We start from the raw sequence: 20,306 nt of genomic DNA, 5'->3' as shown, positions 1-20,306 counted from the left end.
ACTATTGGAGACTTTCGTTCCCTTTCACAATCGCGGATTTACGCAGCATGGGATTTAGTCAGGTATGGACAAGTACCTGAAGCGTATTTAAACAGTACGTTACAGAGGTCAGCAGCTGAGTCCCAGCAGTGAGCAAGTCACGGCGTTTCTCCCCACTTTGCACGGCTCGAAGCAGGGTCTAATTGTTTGAGGAGCGAAGCTGTCATCTCATGGTCGAATAAAGCTGGCGAGGCTTCTCCTACAGTTTCAGCTGATGTGTGACCCACACCCCGAGCGGCTGCAACACAAGAGGAGGCACCGGCCCAGCGAGGGAGCTTGTACAGATCCTCTCAGATCGCCTCTGACACTCACAGAGAGGCAAGCGCCACGCCAAAGCACATGTAAATCCTGCTGTTTCTAGTGACGTGTCCTGGAGAACATGTGGAGAGCAAGCCCCAGCGGATCTCCGGACTCTCTTTAAGAAGCTCATGAAAGCAATTTAGAAAAGCAAACTTTTTATCAATAGATTTATATTCACTATAGCACAGCGTGGCCCCTCACTGAAAAGCATGAATGGAATTGGACATTGAGTCCGATAACCACCAAAGGGTATTAAGGCCCTACAGTCTTGTTCTGCTCAAATGCGAGTTGATGGTCAAATTCTCACCGGTTCCAAAGAGACTATTTCCTAATTTTCGCATGCATAAAACAACACACTGTATAAAAGCTTTATGACTCAAGTTACTCCACCTTCCAGTAACTCATTTACAGTAAATCCAAGACCAGTTATCTAGGTTCCAGAGTCAAAAATGTTAAAGAAAGCAGAAATGCTGATGAAGATACAATCATATTTAATGGTAACACTTTTTTTTGTTCCCCTACATACAAGATTGGAATCCTAAGGCTTATGAAAACACAAGGAAAAAAAAAAATCCCTTCAGTTAAGATGCCTATGCAGCAGTGAAGTGTTGTGGCAGGTAGGTCTCATGACAGAAGTGCTAGCCCAGGAACTATTGATAGTTACATATTGATAGACTGTTGATATTAACTCTCTTTCTATACTTATATTAATCATTTAAAGTCCTAGTCTCTTCCCATTTTGTTTGTACAGAGGTTACAAGATCTGTTCCGTGGTATGGGTATGCTAAAGAGGAGTCTTAAAGAAAAGGAAAACTACCAAAAGTTGGTATAAATTACTTTAATAAAAATATTCAAATATAAAAGTCATATACAAGCATTAAAATAAACAAAGCTGTTAGAAAGTTCTAAAAAGAAGCTACCAGGCAAAGAATAAATTTTATGTTTAAGCTGTAACACTTCATATTGACAGGTCTAAGATTTTTTTTCTCTATCACCTTATGCGTCGACTTACTTCTTCTGCTGAGCTTGGGCAATGTAAACAAAAACTTAGCCTCCCTGATTTTTCTTTTTGGTCTGTATTACTTGCTGGTATATAAGCCTTTGCACAATGCTCTCTGTTGGAGATGCAAATATACCTTTGACGCATTTGAAGTTAAACCCAACCTATATATTATGGCCATTTTTGATAACAGCTTCATAAGCCTATCTATCAATTTTGTGTTTTTAACACCTTTTCATTAAAAAAATTCAACCTCCTTGCCACCCTGCACTGGAACTCCATTTAGCTGGTAGCACCCTTTTAAAGCTTACGAGGGGAAATGCAGTTGTGTGTTATTTTCTGCTCTTGTGCTCAAAATATCATAAGGAGATGGGAATAGCATAGGTTATATTTTCAAGAAAAGCGGATGCAACCAAACACCTGTGAGAGACAATAGTTACACTTCGACCTCTTTTGCTAACTTGCGCATTTACAGTATGTTTATGAGAGAAAAAGGAGCCTGTGGTACACTGAACCCACAAAAAGGTGCGACTGGAGAAGCATGTGCAGAGAGAAAAATAAGTGGCTCAGAGAGCTGACCATGAGCAGAAATGTCTAGCTGAAACTTCTCTCTCCTAGAAAAAGGAGTCTTTACGTGGCTCAGTAAGGCAACGAGGTGCCGTCTGCATCCCAGCAGCGGAAAATGTGTTGGCTTATCTGGCAGCCAGATTTATTCTCAGCATGCTACAGAGGCCACTGAAAGCTTTCTCATGACTTCAGTGGCTTTAGGCTCCCATTTCTCCTTAAGGACAGGACAAGAGACACCCGATCAAAAAAAAAAAAAAAAAAAAAAAAAAAAAATCAGCCTTCGGGACTGACTTAGAGAGGAAAAAGCACAGTTATGTGAAGCTGAATTTTCTTCAACTAGGCAAGCTCCTGACCATAAAAGCTGCTTCAAAGGTGATGATTTTTGCATTATTCAATGGAGTCATGAGCCCTCACTATGCAAAGCACTGTCCTGCATGGGAAAAGAGTGTTTCCTGGAGCAGTGGCGCGTCCCTCTCCTCCCTAGGAGATCGGCTTTTAAAGCAATACTGACTGCAGGCTGTTCTGAAGGAGCAACAGTGCTTTATTTGTGAAGAAACGTGTGTTTGGAAAATGCAGGGCTCCATCTTGTGACCTGACTATCATAACTTAGGAGACAGGTGTGGACAAGTTATGTCGGCCAGGGAGCTGCCTAAAATCTGATGGCAGCTTTTACTTCTCTGAATGGCATTTTACCTGATGGCAATTCCCATGCAGACATTCCACCTTCTTTTCTTTTTTTAATGCATCCCTGGCTTTTTTTTGTCCCTCCCGAAGTGATTGCCAGCGAACGAGAGAAGCCGAGTTGTGAGCAGCCTTAAGATCAAAGAGGTCCATAGCGTGTGTGTGTGTGTGTGTGTGTGTGTGTGTGTGTGTGTGTGTGTGTGTGTGTGTGTGTAAAACTGTCCTAACCTTTTCTGAAGAAAAGTTTTTAGATCAGCTGCTCTGAAAACTGTGCTTACATAAACCAGGAAATAAGGGAATGGTGAAGTTTCTGGCTGGCAGACCTGAAATTGCAGTGTGAAAAAAACATATGCAGTTTAACATACGGATTAGAGAAGGGTCTTGCTATCAAATGTACTGATGCAGGCCAGACGAAGAAAAAAAAACCCCTCTATCTGAGGCTCCTCTACTTGAAAATTTGCTCTTGAAGCCCAGCAAGCATGTGTTTTACGTACAAACTATACAGTATGACTTCATGTCTACCCCACAAACAATACCAGTGCCACCAGCAGATTTGAATCGATTGCCAGAATTAGATCTCACTATAGAAATGTGAATTTCTAGTATCAATTACTAGCTAACTGCTACTACAGCTATCCCACAAGTGTGTAGTAGACATTTAGATGCAAGCAGTAGCTTTGGCGTTTTTGATAACATAAAACCCATAAGAAAAAGCTGGAAGGCCGAGAATACTCCCTGGACCAAGGGGTTTTTCATTAAGTGCCGGCAGCATTTTGTCATCCGCCATCCTTAGGACACGGCCATTCAACTGAATAGACCTAGAGAAAGAGAGAGATAGCTGTGGCAGCTGTTTTTTTGTTTGCCATCAAGTGCAAATGCCTCTTGAAATTCAACTGCAAGCAAGTACAAAGCTTCCTAACCAATTTGGCATACAGCACAAACCTTCCCTTAAGGCTTTACATACATATATATATATACACAGATACAGCATGTATCTACAGTATCTGTTGCACTCACACAGCAAGTATTCACTTAAGAGTAAAGCAAAGTTGAATCACAGCAAAGTTAAAAAGTAACTGTTTCTTATTCATATACTCAAATTAGCTACAGAACAGACTTTGAGAAGTACAAATGCAAGCTGTTTTTCTCCTGCAAATGCTAGTATAACTTTCATACACATTGGCACAGGAAGGATCTGTGTTCTGGATGTGAAAGATACACTAGCATTTGCAGGGAAAAAAAAAAAACAACTTCTTTATCACTGTCAGTACTCTGGACCAGAGTACTGTTTCTGTTAGCAGCTTTTTGTTTTGCTGATTTACAGCAATACATTGGATCAATATCAGATTTTGTTCGGTTAACACTTGTAGTATTGACACAGCACACTGCTGTAAATCAGGAGCCAACACCACTGAAAGCAATACACCTACGCTTGCTCAGAATAAAAAGATCATTAGACTCTGGTCTGGAGTACTGGCAGTCTACTGGAGAGTTAGCATCAAACAACTGCCATCGTACCTTAGCCAGGTTTTAGTGGCCTGATTTTAGGATACCTGATTTACTAGAAATCAGACCTTACTTAAAAAAAAAGAACTCCAAAACAAAAAAAACAACAAAAAACTCAGAATGGTAATCCTGCTTTTTATTGTACAAGTTGAAAAATACGGTTTGAGAGGCTATCTGCATGCTAATCACAATACTCTCTATAGAGAGAAGAGGAACCGTGTCCTTACCTGGAAAGTATGTTCTCTTTCCCGTGAGGTAGTAGAAGGTATTCATCTACATGCTTGCTAAGCAAGCCGTCAGGTAGCTGCAAATATCTGGTAGCATTGTAGAGGTTTAAAGCAAACAAGGTAACATCCCCTTCTCTGTACTTTGGGCTGAAAAGCAAGAGAAAAATCACAATGATGGCCAAGGAATAAAGCTGTGCAGAATCCAGGTGTTGTTCACAGCTGGGTCAGCAGACACAGCCATGGCCCCACCGCCAGGGACGGGACGAGCGTCCATGAGTATCCTGACAAACAGTACAGCTGGCTGCCGGCAAAGAGGGGCCCACGCGCGCCAGAGGTGGGCACTTGCAGGGAAGGGGTCTACTACTGCTTTTACATGTCACCGACAGCGAGGAAGGAAAGGGAGGACACAGGGCAGATCAAGACTCAGACTACAGGAGGGGCTGGAGACGGGAGACATCTCTCTTGCAAGTCTGGGGCTGAGAGTTGGTAATTTCAAAGCACTATCCAGGCAATCTCTGCAGAAACAAGAATACTTACTGGTGGATGTTTGTGCAATGAAGGTACACGCGGAGCTTCTTCTGGTCGGCTCCCTTCAGGCTAACGTGCAGCACCTTGGTGCCAACCAGATTCTTGTATAACAGTGAAAGCCAGTAGTCCTGTGTAACAAAACACACATGCACTTATATCCACTGTGTGTACTGAATTTGTATTTGTCCTTCTCACTCTCCCCTCCCCACCCCTCCAGCAAGATGCTGGCAGAAGGACTAAGTTCAGAAAATAGTTCTACTTTTGAAAGACTGCAGCTGCCAACAGGGAAGCACTGTGTGCCGACAGAAATCTCTGTTTCCTTAAAATCGTGAAAAGGTTGGAAGCCAAAAGCAGTCCCTGAGGTGAGGGCTTTCTCATAAAGCATCCAAATAGTTTTGTCATCCACGTTCTTCTTAATGTAACATTCATTTTGCTGGTAACTTCAGTATTTTTCCCTTTAATTTTCTACTTGGCCAAGTTTTTTCCATCAGATTTATTTAAATTCACACAGATAATATGGCAAAAAAGAAAACTGTGTCTCCAGGTTGCAAAATGCTTGTGTTCTCAAGGTACATTTGCAGTCATTTTGCTCTTCCTATGCTGCTCTAGGAGAGCTCCTTTTTTGGCGAGAAAGGGTTTGATTTGAGGAATGCTCTGCCCTTTTGGCAGAAGGCTGAGCTCCCTGGAGCTTGACAGGAACCCATGAGCGATGAGTTGCCCTTCATGCAGGGATATTTGTGCCTGACACACCAGCGCTAAGTCAGGAATAGTCCCCTGACTCTCATGCAGTTAGATGACATGGTGCTTTTAAATAGGTCGTAGAGGGTTAATTCTGAATGCGAGTCAAGAGTAGATCCGCTGAAGTCCTAAGATGATGCCAGCGTAAAAGTGCTGTGAGAGCAGGGTGATGCCTGCTGTGGAGAGCTCATTTTTCCAGCTCTGCTTTTTCCTGAATCTTGACTGCTGATTTTGCTCTATTCACTCTGTAACCAGAACAGGGGAAAATGTGGCCTTTGCTTAGGCTTAATAGATGTATTTTCGCAATGTCATTTCTTTGACCGAAACTCCAGGAGAGGATTATGCTAAAGCTGGTGGCTTTCAGAAAGAGCTACTTCCAGCAGCTCTTTTTTCCTTTTGAAGCTTTCCGAGAAGGAAAGCTGTATCGTTTCTCTCTTGTCTAACTCACCCCAGACCCAGGGAAGTGACTTTTCGTATTGGCCTGCTTGCTCAGTCCATCTGTATGGAGACACAGCCCGTTGATGTGGTTTAGCACCCTATTCATTTCAGCGCTATGTCAAATTGACTGCTCTGCTTTGGATAGCCATACCTTTGAAATATTATTTGGTTTATTAGCATCTGTACTGTCTGTAGATGAAAAAAAGACACATCCTTTCAATCTAAACCTATTTTAAATTGGGGGGGGGGCAATAATAAGTTCTCCCATCCCCAACAACTTGCTGCCTGGCATAGGGACCATCTGAAACCGCAGGACAGAACAACTCCATATGTTGGTTTCCTTTGTTAGATGTTCTTTATGAACCTGCAAAAATCACAACTTGGAAGCAGAAACATGGGAGGAAAGGGAAAAAGATGTTATCTCCTCATCCAGAGGTAAGTGCTGTTAGCACAAAAGAGCATGCTATAAATACACAAAGAGAATGGCATGTTCGATAACGGTGTTTGATCATAGCAGAATGTTATTCTAAATATATTAAACAATGCTAAATGCACATTTTCACTTGCTTATGCTTCAGCCACTGTTGGGTTCCTATGTGACCCAAGAAATGCTTATTCTTAATTTCATATTATGCTGTTTTTCACTTGCGATGTAATTTATTATATTTATCCTACAAAACCGGTTGCTATCTTGTGTTGTAAAAATAGCTGTCTTCTGTTTGCACGTCAGATTTTGTCCGTACATAAGTACATACAGCATTAAAATAGTGGTAGTGGGATTGTATACATACTGGCAAAGGTTCGAAGTTTGCATCCACCAGATGATAGGTTCCTGCTCCAAAGAACACCTGTCTCATCACCACATCAATTCCCTGCCTGGCTGAAAGTCCAAGTTTGTCCAGCCACCTGCCAAAAAATGAGGCAAATAACATGCAAATAAAGTTGCAGACCTAAGCTGTACTCTGTTGCCTCTCTCTAACCAAGATGGGAAATAGAAAAGAAAGAACTGAGACTTAATGCTGACATTTGCTTAAAAACATGCAACTAAATCAAATTCAAGACTTGCAATGATTACCTTAGAAATTAATTCCAGACTGCATCTGACTTGCAGCCTGATTTTATGGAAAAACTTAAATCCCCTTGTTGCTGTCCTTACCCCAAGAAACAAGATGCAGACAATGGAAACCAAGAGCATGTGCTCTTGAGCTGCCCAAAGGTATAAAAATTGAGAAATCATCACAGCGAATGACAAGGTTGACTGTGATTACTAGGCTTTGACTTGCTGACCCATAAGGCCCTGCTGAAAAGATCATCCTGTCTTCTAGGAGGGAAAAAGTACATTGCAGAATTGTTTTGTTAATATTCAAAGAGTGAACCACGCATACCAATGCAATTTTATCTGCCTGAATCTGCAAACAGATCATTTGAAGTGCTAAGAAAAGTGCGAGTTCCTTTTTCTTTCATTTTCACTTCAACAAAGTGGTAAATCTGGTGTCCTTGGAGAAAATGTAGACATTACTTTGGTTAATTATTTCACAGTAGTCAAAGTGTGGCAGAGAAAAAGGACATGTACGGCATGAAGAACTTCCAGTCTTCACAAAAGGATGAAGTTTATGTTATGGATTCTAGGACAGGAATAAGATGCTCTCATGCTGTATCTTCCAACTTCCTAGCAGAACCTGCTGTTACCTGTCCATACATCAAACCTAAGGTGTGAGATAAGCATCTGCTGAAAGGTATGAAGGTTACTTGCTGATCCACAGCCCACTCATCTTCTACATCACCTAAAAAGTCAGAGGAAGAGGTTTCTCCTGCCTGGCACTTATGCAGTGCTCTGTGGCAGTGACAGATCAGTCGCTGCTCTCAGGCTCCGGGACGAGCTAGCTCCAACGCAACAAGCTTGTCAGTGAATACAGCATAGTTACTGTGTTTCGGGGAAGCAAAATCGAGTCCTACTGACCCAGTGATGCACTGGGCATTTAGAGGCCCCAAAGCGGCATTTCTTTAACCATATAAAAATGTATAGTTTACAACACGGGCTATTTTACTCACATAAAGCCAGCGACATATGTGTTGGACAGTTTGGGAGCTCCACCTCCGTATGCTGAGCTGGTTTCTCCTAACCACACCTTTTTACTGGGTACGGTTCCATCGACAATCTGATTGCCATTGCGTAGGAAAGAAAAGAAAGGGACAATAATTAAATGTATGGCTTCTGAAATAATCAGCATTCAAAATTCTGTGCTTCAGCCAAATGCCTAGGTATGCCATTTGCATTTAATGGGTGGTAACATCGACTGAGGCAGGATGTCACAGAAGTTTTGATCAACGGGACTAGAAAAGCAGATTTTTTTCTTTCAAGAAATCACATCTACTCATTTAGAACTAAGAAAACATCCCTTAATAAGAATCAGGTTCTGTAAGCCTTCTCATGCTGAGTAGCAATATACTCTAAATTGTCCTGGTCTCAGGATCTCTAATTACTGTGAAACGTGAGCAAAGGGAGGAGGGAAATAAGACCATAAATTACATCTCTGCACAGTGATTAAATTGATGAACCAGAATTTTGTAGGTTTGTGAAGCTTCTAGCCTCGTTTGGTGGCTGACAGGCTATTTCTCATGAGTACACCTATTACTAATATTGTTAAAATGTGCTTTTGAGTATTTACACTGACAGCGGCACCCGAGCTTTGAGGATCCTCATGTATTGCTAGCTGAGAGGCTCTATTTTATTCAGGTTTCTGTTCTGCTAATACCACAGTAATTGAACGTGTGAACAACTGAACAGGGCAACGCACCTCAAGGACATCATGTATAGCTGTGGCAAAGGTATCCAGCACTTCTGGGCTCAAGAAATCCTCTCTTGTAGCACTTCGTCCATTTACATAGTAACTGAAATTGGAAAAAAGCACAGTCAAAACTAAGCAAAAGTTCTACCGCTAATACAAAACAACAGAAGAACTCCGTTGCTCAATACATTTATTCACATCATCACTATCGTTCTGCCCAGTTTTTAATTTTCGTTGCCAAAGGTGTAGGTATGCCACTTACATTTAAGGGACTTGCAGATAGGATTACATTGACTAAGGCAGGATATCACAGAAATTTTGACCAACAGGACTAGAAGTAGCAGATGTTTTTCCCCAAGAAATCACATTCCTCATTTAGAATCAGAAAAATATCACTTAATGAGTCAGGTTCTGTATATCTTCTCATGCTGCTATGTATTATACTGCTATGCGATAGCTTGCTTTACAGTAGGAAGTTAAATATTAAAAAATATCAGATTCTAGCTTCTCACTTTCTGCTGGAGTATTTGGCAGTTTGGAGGGGATTGGGATGGAGGCATCCCTATGGGAGGCAGTTTACTCTTCAGTATGTCCTGCCATGAGCAGAAGAGCTTTTAAGTCTGATTTGTCTGAATAAAAAAATGGGAAATCAGGATCTCTGAGGTCTAAGCATTTTATTAGGTTAGCATTTTATTCAGTCCTCACAGAAGTAGCTGAGGTCTTCCGGCCACAATAGGAAGCCAAAACCTGATACTCCTAAACTGATAAAGAAACTTAAACATGCCAGTTTAAAGCAAAGATGGCTAAAAAGCCAGAATTTTAAGTTCCTCCATATGCAGCCCAGTAAGGAGCAAGGACACAATCTGCGGCTTGCTAGCAGTTCATTTTTGCAAGATAAATTCAAGGATGTAAATCTGTTCCCACCTAATGCTCAAGCTCACTGTGCTGCATTTGACTCAAAAAAAACCCCAAAACAAACAAAAAAAAGCTACAACATTAAAATCAACTTCAACTACGCAGCATTTAATTGCAGCCGCTGTGAGGACAAACTTATACCACCAAAACCGAAAAAGCAAATGCCGGTTTTTGGGGCCTCATTTCTCACTTCAGCATTTTAGAAGAACGTCACTGAAAAAAATGACATAGGAATGAAGGGATCAGAAAACTATTTACGCACTGAGCTGGATCTGAAAGAGAGTTGTGCACGCATCCAATTCTGTCTCCTGGAGAACAAATTTAGCTCAGCAGATGAAGCTAGGATCAATTCTCTATGTAGTAAAGGTTAGTTAAGGTTTTTTCCTTATATTAAATAGGCACGAAGAGGAAAAAAAGGCAGAATTTAAAGCATCAGCTAACAAGGCTCCTGTTGTATTCTTTATTTAGAGAGTGTGCGCGATGCTGGGTACGAGGCTTGTGTCTCCATGTGAAAGGCAGAGGTGAGACATTAAAACCTCTCTTGCCTCCGAGTCGAAAATTAACATCGGTCTGAGTCGTTTTCTTCGGTCACTGTTACAAGCTAAAAAAAAAATCCTTCCGTAGGCGGTGCACAAAAGCTTCCCACCTCGCAAGCGGCCTGCAGAAACGCAGCGGAGTCGCGTCCTTGCTCCTGCGCTATGCTGCCTGCCATGGAGAGCCGCGTCCCGCCGGCCCTGATGCCCTCGGGGAGGACAGTTTCCCGAGTCACCTCTTGCTAGCGATGTTCACTCACTCTTAGAGGCCAGAAGCGCAAAACGGGATATGGTGAGTAACACACACAAGGAGCAGCAAAAAAAATGATTCGGCAAGGCGGAAAGAGCTGTTCTAGTTTTTTAGTGAAGAGGGAGATCTTTCGCCGCTGAGGCTGAGTGCTTGCAGTGCTCTAACTAGAGCTTAGCCTCGCTACTGGAAGCACAGGTCTCTTTACTTTAAAGGACATATTTTCCCTTGCAGCTGTTCAACAACATTACCGTCCAGTTTGCTCCATGCATTTCTAAAAGGTAGACAAAAGCACGATTCTGCAGTCAGAGGACTTGGTCAAAATAGCCTGCCCTTGAAATACAAGCCCCCAGGTGCAGACGACGAGGTTGCACACATTCACACGGAGAATGCCTCGTTTCCTTCAGCATTAGGTGCATTTTTGCAAAGCACGTTTTAGAAAAGGATGTGTGTAGCCACAGCACTGTGCTGTTCGCTCCCCTCTGCCGTGCCTGTCTAAGCAAGGAGCGCTCTTTTCCCTGTGAAACCAGTTTGTGCTTTCTGGAACGCAGCTCTTCTGCCAAATAAGCCTGAAATGCCTAGCTTTCCTCCCAGATGTCACCTCTGCTTCCCACTGGAAGGTACATTTTACTGGAAATTGGTAGCGTTTGAAATCACCAGAGCAGCCACTTGGTTTGCAGGTTTCCCGAGCTGTTCGTACCTGTTGCAATGCAACACAGGCAGAAAGACCACCACCACTGCCAAAACCGCTCATCGGGGGAAGTGCCATCATCCAGCTCCTTGCACCACCACTTTGAGAAATAAAGCTGCCCTTTCTCTTTATTACCCACCCCATTTCTGTTGTTCCCAGTGGAAATGTTTAGCAAGCAAAAGGACCTTGTACTTATCATTTCCATCACTGCTAGGCCTATGTTATGAATTCCTGGCAGCGCGTTCAGTTTTGTGCACTAACTAGGCTCTCCAGGCACTTCTTGCATTTCTGTAATACGCTCCCTCAAGTATTCTGCTCATTTGGAGCAAAGGAGACATACCGACTGGCACACGAGGAAGCACTTGAACTGGTATTTCCCACCCTCCCCTTCTCATTAATAAGTTTAAATCAACATTTCATGAAAAATCACCTGTTAAGCGAGCAACTGGACATCTGAGCGGTACTTACTGATGCCAAGTGACAGAATCAATCACCTTCCCTCCCGATTTCAGGAAGCTGCGAGCAGAGAGCACAAGGTTGTTGAGAGGGTTAATTTATGCTTGGGCAGCATGGGGAGATTTCTAGGGTGAAAAGTCTGGCTTGGCGCTAGAGCCGGTGATTAACTGAAAGATGTGCGGATCAGTGGGGTATTGCTAACGTCGCAGTTGCGACTGCCTGAGGAGTTTAAGCTTAAGGTCTTGCACGCAGCTGAGATTGCAGCCGTCCTCAGTCCAAAAATCAATGGTTCTAATTTAAGAAAAAAATCAAAACAAATCAGTTCCCAGCTAAACTGGCTTTATCCGTACTGCTCCCCCTTACTCGTGGCTCTGAACTCGCACAAATCCTGGGCCGTGCCTCCCGCGCGTAGCTGCGGGCAGGCAGCCGTGGCCCCGCACCGGCTCCCCCGGCGGCTCCCGCCGCCCCTCACCTCCGCAGCAGCTTCTGCGTGTGCTTCCGCGGCCGCCCCACGTCAGGACCGTAGAGTTTCGCCCGCCGGAAGAGGCTGTAGTCGTTCAACAGGTGACGTAAGCGAATGAAATCTTGTCCTAGCTGGAAACCGTCAATGTAAATGCCAGACTTCTTCCTGAAACTGTTTGGCTCTGGGAGAGACATGTGCACATCAGTACCCGCGCCTGGTCCTGGGAGGCAAAATACCAACCATCTATGGCTTCGCACTGTGTTGTGCGGTATTCGAAGGAGGCACATTGCTGTCTAATACCGAAAGAGTGCACCACGGCGAGGTATTTCGTACGCCAGCACGCTGTCCAAGCTAGACCGCATAACGAACGTGCCGCACTCGACGGAGTACCGTTCATCTGGGAGCCTCGGAGCGTTTTCGGGAAATCTCCGGCCATTCAGTCACTGGGCCTTCTGCCACCTCCCTCCACGCAAATTAAGGCCTTAACGTTTTCCCAACAAAATACTGCCTTGCTCTTTTGGGGCATCATGCGGAGTGTGTTTTCACAAGCACGTTGCTCCGAAAACGGCCCATACCTCGGGGGAGCACGTTTCCAGCCCACCGCAATTAGCTGCCTGCTTCTCTTGCCCGCAGACCCATTACGTACTTACCGTTCCCCAGTTCCCAGGACATGTTGTACCTCTGAGACGCGCAGTAATCCAGCAGCAGCCGAGCGTTGGAACTGTCCCACTGCAGGTCGTTTTTCCGCAGCAAGGCATTGAGCCCGAAGACGAGATGAAACTGTGAGCAATTTGCAAAGCTGTACAGGATGTCCACTGTGTTTCCTGCGTGACGGAGAAGCACCGGGAAGACCATTTGTTTCAAAGGCCCAGTGTGCTAATTGGTTTAAAGCCGAATTCAGGTCTGCACTGTACGCCTTGAACCTGGTGCTGTAGGTATGCCAGGCTTTCAGAGCCAAGCCAAAGAACCCAGCCCCAGGGAAGCTCGTTAAACATCACCCTGCAAGATGTTGAGATTCACCTAACTCCTGCAGTGACCAAACGGTGTTAAATACAAAACAAGACGACAGAGAGGAGGGCAAGATTTTTTTTTTAGAAACGTCTCGATGACTTAGAGAAACCTTAATTTTTGGTGGCTTCAGCTCCTACCTGCCCATGACACATTTACGGTGGAAGAGATTTGTAAGCTCCTAGCTAAAAATCCGAGAATAAGAATCCATCAAAATCTTACTTGTAATGGTGGTGTTTTTGTGCTTTTTCCGGTACTGCTCCTTAAGAATTAACTTCTCTTGGGTGGGCCACTGGGCAAGCAGTAGCTTCTCGACGGCCGAAAAGCCAGATCTTAATCCACAAGCCTCTGTAAGACAGGATCAAGTGTGACAGCAACGAAACTTCCATGTCCGTGGCGAGGGTTCAATGTGCAAAGGGCTGGGTCCCTCACCGAGAAACATAGCTAGGTTGTGTAGAGCCAGTCCTGCATTTCTGGGGAACTTGTCCCTCCTTTTATGACCAATATAACGATCATGTGGAAGAAGAGGGCTGAACTGAGATATATATATGTGTGTGTGTGTATGTATATGCGTAGATATATATATATGTATAACCCCATTTAAGGTGATGGAGATGGCAGACAGGCAGGGAACTGGAGGACCAGATAAACAACCTCCGTACAACGATACCGCACGGTTAATAGCTCTTATTGCTTAAGAGATATAGGGCACCACTTCCTGTTGTGTGTGATGAGAGCTGTTGGCAGCGTTTCCTGCGTCACGCGGTACGAGCTGCTGACTGTCTTACAGGATTCAGACTAAAGCCCTGGCAGAAGTCTGCAGACATGCTTCGCTTCTCTACGTACCTAAATTTTTTTGCAAGTATGAAAACCCAGAGAGGCTCACACGATAAACCAAAGAGGAAGTTAAAAGCAGGCCAAAGTTATGAATATCCAAAGAGGAGAAGGGTATTCAAGAAAGCAGTACAGGGTGAAAATAACACTTGACTTCCAAACCAAACATCACCTGTTACTACCTACATACAAAGGGCTACTCAATGCTTTTTCACATTAAACAGCTCCAGGATGCTTTATACATTTCCACAGAATTTAAGGAGGAAATTGACTTTAATTCGGTGAATTTAAACGAAAAATATTGGCACACGAGGACCAAACATACGAAGCGAAGTTCGTCAGGGTGGGGTCAGTTTACACTTACTTAAGTTTTAGGAATGCAATGCAGTACTGCTCGCTATCAGCCTAACTCTGATTTTGGGAGAACTAGACAAAACAATCACTTTGTTCTCAGCAGATTACTTCTCTCAGCCAGTACTTTATATTCTAAATGAAAGGACAGTTTCTGAGCTGGCCTTGGCTGGCTCCCGGCTGGTGGAAGAGTTACCAACGCTGCGGTGGCATCACGGAAACAAGTATCGGGCAGCAAAGTTGCAGCAGATACCGAATACGCGAGGGATGCGTTTTGCAACCTTCCTCATTTTCCCACAGACCCTGACAGAGCTCATTATTTAACCATGCTGGAGGAAAGGAGAGCGCGACAGGTTGTGGAGAATTTAGGGAATTGTGTAAGGCAGGGGAGAGAGAGACACGGAGAGGGCCCAAACTGAACAAGGTCAAAAGCGGAGACGAGCCTGGAAGATCCCGATGGAAGGGAGCAATCCTGAATCGGTGAAGAAGCACGAATGCTGCAGTCGCACATTTGCTGCATCTGAGCACGCTTTGAAGCAATTATTTTCTTGGTTAAACTGCAAGATTGTTTCATGCACATCTGCTTTACCTTGCTTCACCTGAAGGTCCCAAATGATTTTCTCTTCCAAAGTTGAATCCTTGTCGGGATCGAAAATCAGAAAGTCCGTTTTGGTGCCACCAAATCTCAAGAAGCCCGGGGACAAGGCTTTCGCGAGGGTGCGCAGCTTGGGATTGCTGAGGGAAGAAGATCAAGAAATGGAGGAGACGTTATAGTCAGGCTAACCCCTGCTGAGCGTGCCATCTCAGGCCTCTCGCGTACCTGTAATCCCGGCGCTCTGTTTTATGTAAAAAGGCCATTGCTAGTCAAGGGACTAGGAGAGCTTCAAACAGTCAGTAAGTGAGGGAGCTGCGCTCCAGGGATCACGTCCACCGGTGAGGAGCTGAAGCATGGAGGGGGGCAGAGTAAGAGAGCGTTTTGAGAACGGGCATTTTCCTCCCCTCGATATTTTTGATTTTGCTTAGACAAAACTGACATACCAGTCCCATGAGAAGCTGGACGTAAAACTGGCTTTACATCATCATTCCCAGTTTCCCTAAACTACAGCCAAATCAAATGCTTTTGTACCAAAGAGAAAAAAAGAGTCCATGTTGGGACTAGCGTTAGTTTAATTGAGCAGACTTAAAACACAGCACAAGCTATACTTTTGTGACTTGCGCCAAGTGAGCAGGGTGCACACCACTTAAACCTAGCCTTTGCTAGGGGAAACGGAGCGAGATGTCATCTGATGCACAAGCGATATCACTACTCTGAGGTGATCCGGGGCTGATTACCGCCCACCGACAACTTCCTGCTCACAGCGACAAACCGAGCAAAGCCCAGGGCCAGATCCGCTGGCTTCTGGCCTGATCCTACTCCGCTAGTGCCAGGTCTAAAGGTTGCAAGCCCAGCCTCTTTCAAGCGAGGTGGTATCGCCCTCCCCCCACCTTGGCGAGGAAGAAAAGATGAACGAGGTAGGACGAAGAAAATCAGGACTAAAGAAGTAAGATGGGACTGAAAAATAGGATCAAAGGGAAGAAATAGAATAGCTTCAAAAATTATAGAATCGAAAGAAAGAAAGAACAGGGTAAAAATACAAGAGCAAAAGCAGGAGAAAAGAAGGCAAGAGAGGTCAGAGCCAACAGGATAGACAAGGAACATCACCACTTGGTAGTCTTGAATCGCTCAAAGCGTTACCGAAGGAGGAAAGAAAAAGAAAAAAAAAAGAGAGCTTCATTTTTAGGAACTGTAGATTTGGCCTCAGTTGTGACAGACCCTCCTTGGCCTTTATTAGAGGTGACTTTAAGTCAACGGCTCCCTAGCAAATGTCTCCAAAGCTACGCTAGGACTCGGATCATCTTCTTGCCTTGTAGAGTGGAAGGGCGAGAAGCCCCTGGCCACCAGCCTGGCCGCGTGTAACCCGCTCTGCTCGGCGTCTGACCGTTTCCCTTTCCTTGCAGTCTGGTAGCAAGGCTGCTCCCCTCCTGAGTTTATCCCTACGTCTTTCTCAGTGAGTATCATCCAAGCATGTCTTCTCCCCAGCTAACCACTTCTTCTCGAATTCCCTCAGCAAAAGGTCACACAGTGGTCAGCACTGGTGACAGATACCAGCTGCCCTGGGACAACTGAACAGCTTATTTCATCTCAAAGCGGACTGGGCAGTCGTAACTGCTGTTCCACCACGAAGCCTCCCAAGTCTCCCCCATCTAACGCTCCAAGGCGTGAGGGTCCCCCACCATCCTTTGGTTACTTCAGCACCTTATGTGTCTTGAAGACACTGCATCGAACGCTGCCATCGAACGCGGGTTACACGGCTTTTAGATGGTGGATTTTGAGCGCTGATTACTAAAGCTGCGGCCAGTAACTCGCCTACAGCTGCCCAGCTCTTCCTTTGTGGGGCCCCTCTTGCTTCTCCATTTGAAAGCAGCTGCTTCTTTCTACTCCGCGCTGACCCAAGCGGGCTCGAGGCGGCCGGCTGGAGGCACAGCCTGGCTCCCCCATCGTGAAGCCGTGTCTGATTTCTGCGAGGGGCCGGGGCAAAGCTCTGGAGGACGCTGGCCGGTCAGCGGCAGGGTGGCTGGAAGGGGGAGAGGCTCGGCGGGGGTCCCGCCTCTCGGCATCCCTTTCTGCCAAGGAGCAGGGCGAGAAGAGCAAGGGGCTGGGGCGAAAGAAGTTTTCGCCAGGCAGCGTGGGCGCAGCCTTGCCGGGCGCTGCAGGAAGGGACGAAGAGGGGGAAGGAGGCGAACGCCCGTGGCTTACCTCAGGAAGGTGACATATCTCGGGTCTCGGGCCAGGCTGGCATCCAGCGTGAGAGACAGGAAAGCCGGGCTGACCTCCCGCAGAGGGGATCCCCGCAGCCCCAGGCTCAGCACCGCCACCTCCGACCCGCGCGGGGCAGCCGGCGGCCGGCTCGGGGCTCGCGCGGGCGGCGGCAGCAGCAGCAGCCAGAGCAGCAGCGGCAGCATCCTCCGAGCCCCGGCGGCGAAGGGGCCCCGCTCGCCTCCGCGCCGACCCGCGCTGCTCCGGCTGATGCCGCCGCGCACGCGCCGCTTTTGGTGAAGCGCGTCCTACGCGTCGCGCTCCCAGAGCGAGGAAGTACCAGTGACGCTCCCGGCTGCCCATCTGGGTCAGTGCAATGCCTCCACTTTTAGTGGTTCACCTCCAATTAGAGGTGAACCACACCTCTAGGAAGGGCCGGAATGAGTCACTCTTTATGAAGCACCTGTCGGAGTAATAATTTATATATAAGTGGACGACTGAAGTGTCACATGAACCCTATAAACCCTGCAAACCCAACCCTATAAACCCACCAAGTATTTAAGAAATTAAACAAATACGCGACAGATCATTGCGGCAAACCACTATTAAAGACGTTACTCCAGATGCAAAAAATGTTCATAGCCGTCAGCGGAGATCCAGCCCGAGCACAACGGTTTCTGTTGGGATTCCCCAGACTTGCCCCTCCGGTTCTTAAAACGGGGGTCTTTCTACAGAGCTGCTTTGAATGAGTTTTCGTTGCTCTCCGCCTTTCTCACCGCATAGGCACAAAACCTGCATTCCCGATGGTGAAGGCTGTTACGGATTCAAGCCATATACTGCAGCCAGTGAGGATGACATGTCTAGTGGGTATTATGCCTGTAATAGCCCAACAAAATCTTGGAAAAGGAAAGCTGGATGTAGCTAAATATAAAAAGCTGTATGTATGAAACGGGAAGTGTTGTTTTTTAGGCATTTTTCACGTTGCATTAGATACGTTTTTAAGTCCTGCAAAATAGGGGTGATCAACATAGAAGCGTGCAGCCTCTTCTACAGAAAAGACAGAATTTGAATGATTTACTCTAAGCTACAGACAGAGAGGGTGTCAGAACCAGGACTTAAAAACACTTTCTTGGTTTTTAAAGCTAGTCCCGTACCAACATCCCATTTTGCTTCCTTACTTCAAAGGAAGCTTAAACTGCGCCTCGCCGTTCTCACAATTCTTTGGTCACGCAACTCTTATCACGCAGTTCAGCTTATTTCATGACAGCAGTGCCGTTAGTAATCACACGGTGCCAACTGCGTTTTTAGAGCTAATAATAAAACATTCTGGGAAATCAAGCACGCAGAGGAAGCGCAGAATTATTGCTACCACCGCCACCGCCGCTTGTGTCAGAAATGAAAATTTCACGCACGAGTAAAACACTAATATACATTTAGGGAATTCAGTAAGAGTTCAATACATGAAAAGCAAGAAATTGCTGTGCCATTGCAGCATTAATGTGGATGAACAGAGCTGCCTGTGTCAAAATGCCTGTAGCACTTAAATGCTACATATTTCTACATAAGATGAGTATATACATATAAAACCATAATATATACATATAAAACCATATGCGATTCTTTGAACAGAGATTGAAAATCCGCGTTATATATTTCAAAAGTCTCCCAAATTATTTTAGTGTTATTCCTTACCAATGCCAGCTAACCATTCTGCTTTCATTAATACCAAAATTGCTTTGAGTTAAAGAGTTGGGTAATTTCTTATTTAAGCAGAAAATCGAGCTGATGCAAATAAAGACAAGTCCATCAAAGCTTTCCTTCAAGCTAGTCTGATTCCCTGTGCCCCCGCAAACAGCCGGATTTTGTTCCGACATGGCACAGAGCCCTCGGTCCTCCCAGTTAATTTTATTTCTGCAACCGGCTGGTTAAGAAACATTTAAGTAGAATGCACTCCATCTATTTGGAGATGAAAATGACACATTCAATCTCAGTTTTTTAAGTTCTTTTCAGTATTTATACAGCTATAGAGATACTTCTCAAAGGCATTATTTCCATGGACTGCGCAGCTGACCAATTTAGGTACTTCAGGAACGCTGCTGAGCTCGATTCTAGCACATGAAATAAAATAAAAAGAAGCTTTAAAACAAATGACAAAATGAGAACTGCCTACTCAGGACCAGCTCGCATGGAAGTGGCTTTCTAGAACACACACATCACAATAGGTCTCATTCACACAATGAAAATTAACAGCTAAACAGTAATTGAAGCCTGACCCTTTTACCAATCCTGCCTAAAAGATGGTGTTTAACAAATTCTCACAGGGATTGCCAAAATACAGAATTAAATACTTGGGCTAAAAAGAAACCACATGAACACAAGAACTGGTCTACGCAAGCCAATTAAAAGTGGAATAACGTGGGTTACTAAGAAACTGTCAGGAACATCCAATATAGTGCATCTGCGTGACCTACCTTAACTTCAAAGCGCCTGCCATGGTTTTGCACAGATAAGCTAATCAAAATTGCTTCTTCCCTTCTTAAGACAAGCTTTAGGATGTAAATACTCTTTTGAACCAGGGAAAAAAATCTTTGCCTTCCAAAATTTTCTGAAGCCAGCGTAGCACAAGCTTTTCCATAATGTGGCAACCGGTAACAGGCATTCATTAATCTAATAAATACCCAGCTTTACACCTGCATGCTATACTGGTTTTTGAGCCCAGTACTATGCTTAACATTGAAATACCTGAGCATCTTCTAGCAGTGCCTAAGTAACATAACTAGTGTCTGTTGTAGGGTTGTTTTTGTTTTTGTTTTTAAACACACTTCCATCCAGGGAGAAAGCGTGTGATTGCTTTTTTTTCATTAATATGTCATACTGTATCATTAAACATTCTTAAAAAAAAATCAATGTGGAAGAAGCGTACTGGCTTGACTGGTTAGACTTTTTTTTCAGGAAAAAAAAGACAGGTTTTCTGTAGCAGAATTTTGACCGACTGCAGTCTCATTCCTTTCACTGCTGAGGACAGCAAAGGTCATGGTCAGAGAATGCCTGGGGAAGCTGCGATCACCCATCTGGCACAGCACAGCCTGCAGAAACAGAGCAGAGATGACAAATGCCAACCTAATCTTCCTCCCACACTGACCCTGTGAAGAACCGGATCCGTCTGCTTGTTTCCAACGCATAGAAACCTTTGCTACA

At 44.8% G+C, this 20,306-nt stretch overlaps 1 protein-coding gene across 1 annotated transcript; it reads right to left on the bottom strand.

Annotated features, from left to right (window-relative positions):
• Positions 1 to 1,162: 1,162 nt before the first annotated feature.
• Positions 1,163 to 17,399, bottom strand: HPSE (heparanase). The gene is made up of 12 exons (XM_026112161.2): positions 17,109 to 17,399; positions 14,901 to 15,046; positions 13,349 to 13,474; positions 12,769 to 12,942; positions 12,128 to 12,299; positions 11,668 to 11,715; positions 8,823 to 8,916; positions 8,077 to 8,183; positions 6,816 to 6,930; positions 4,858 to 4,976; positions 4,321 to 4,467; positions 1,163 to 3,405 (listed from the first exon to the last, which is right to left on the bottom strand). The coding sequence occupies exons 1-12, from the start codon at positions 17,312 to 17,314 to the stop codon at positions 3,246 to 3,248; spliced, it is 1,614 nt and encodes a 537-aa protein (XP_025967946.2). The 5' UTR covers positions 17,315 to 17,399; the 3' UTR covers positions 1,163 to 3,245.
• Positions 17,400 to 20,306: the final 2,907 nt, after the last annotated feature.

Source organism: Dromaius novaehollandiae, chromosome 4 (assembly GCF_036370855.1).
Source record: "Dromaius novaehollandiae isolate bDroNov1 chromosome 4, bDroNov1.hap1, whole genome shotgun sequence".
Classification (NCBI taxonomy): Eukaryota; Metazoa; Chordata; class Aves; order Casuariiformes; family Dromaiidae; genus Dromaius; species Dromaius novaehollandiae.
Note: the sequence above shows the minus strand (reverse complement) of the source record. Positions and strands in the feature narration are given on the sequence as shown.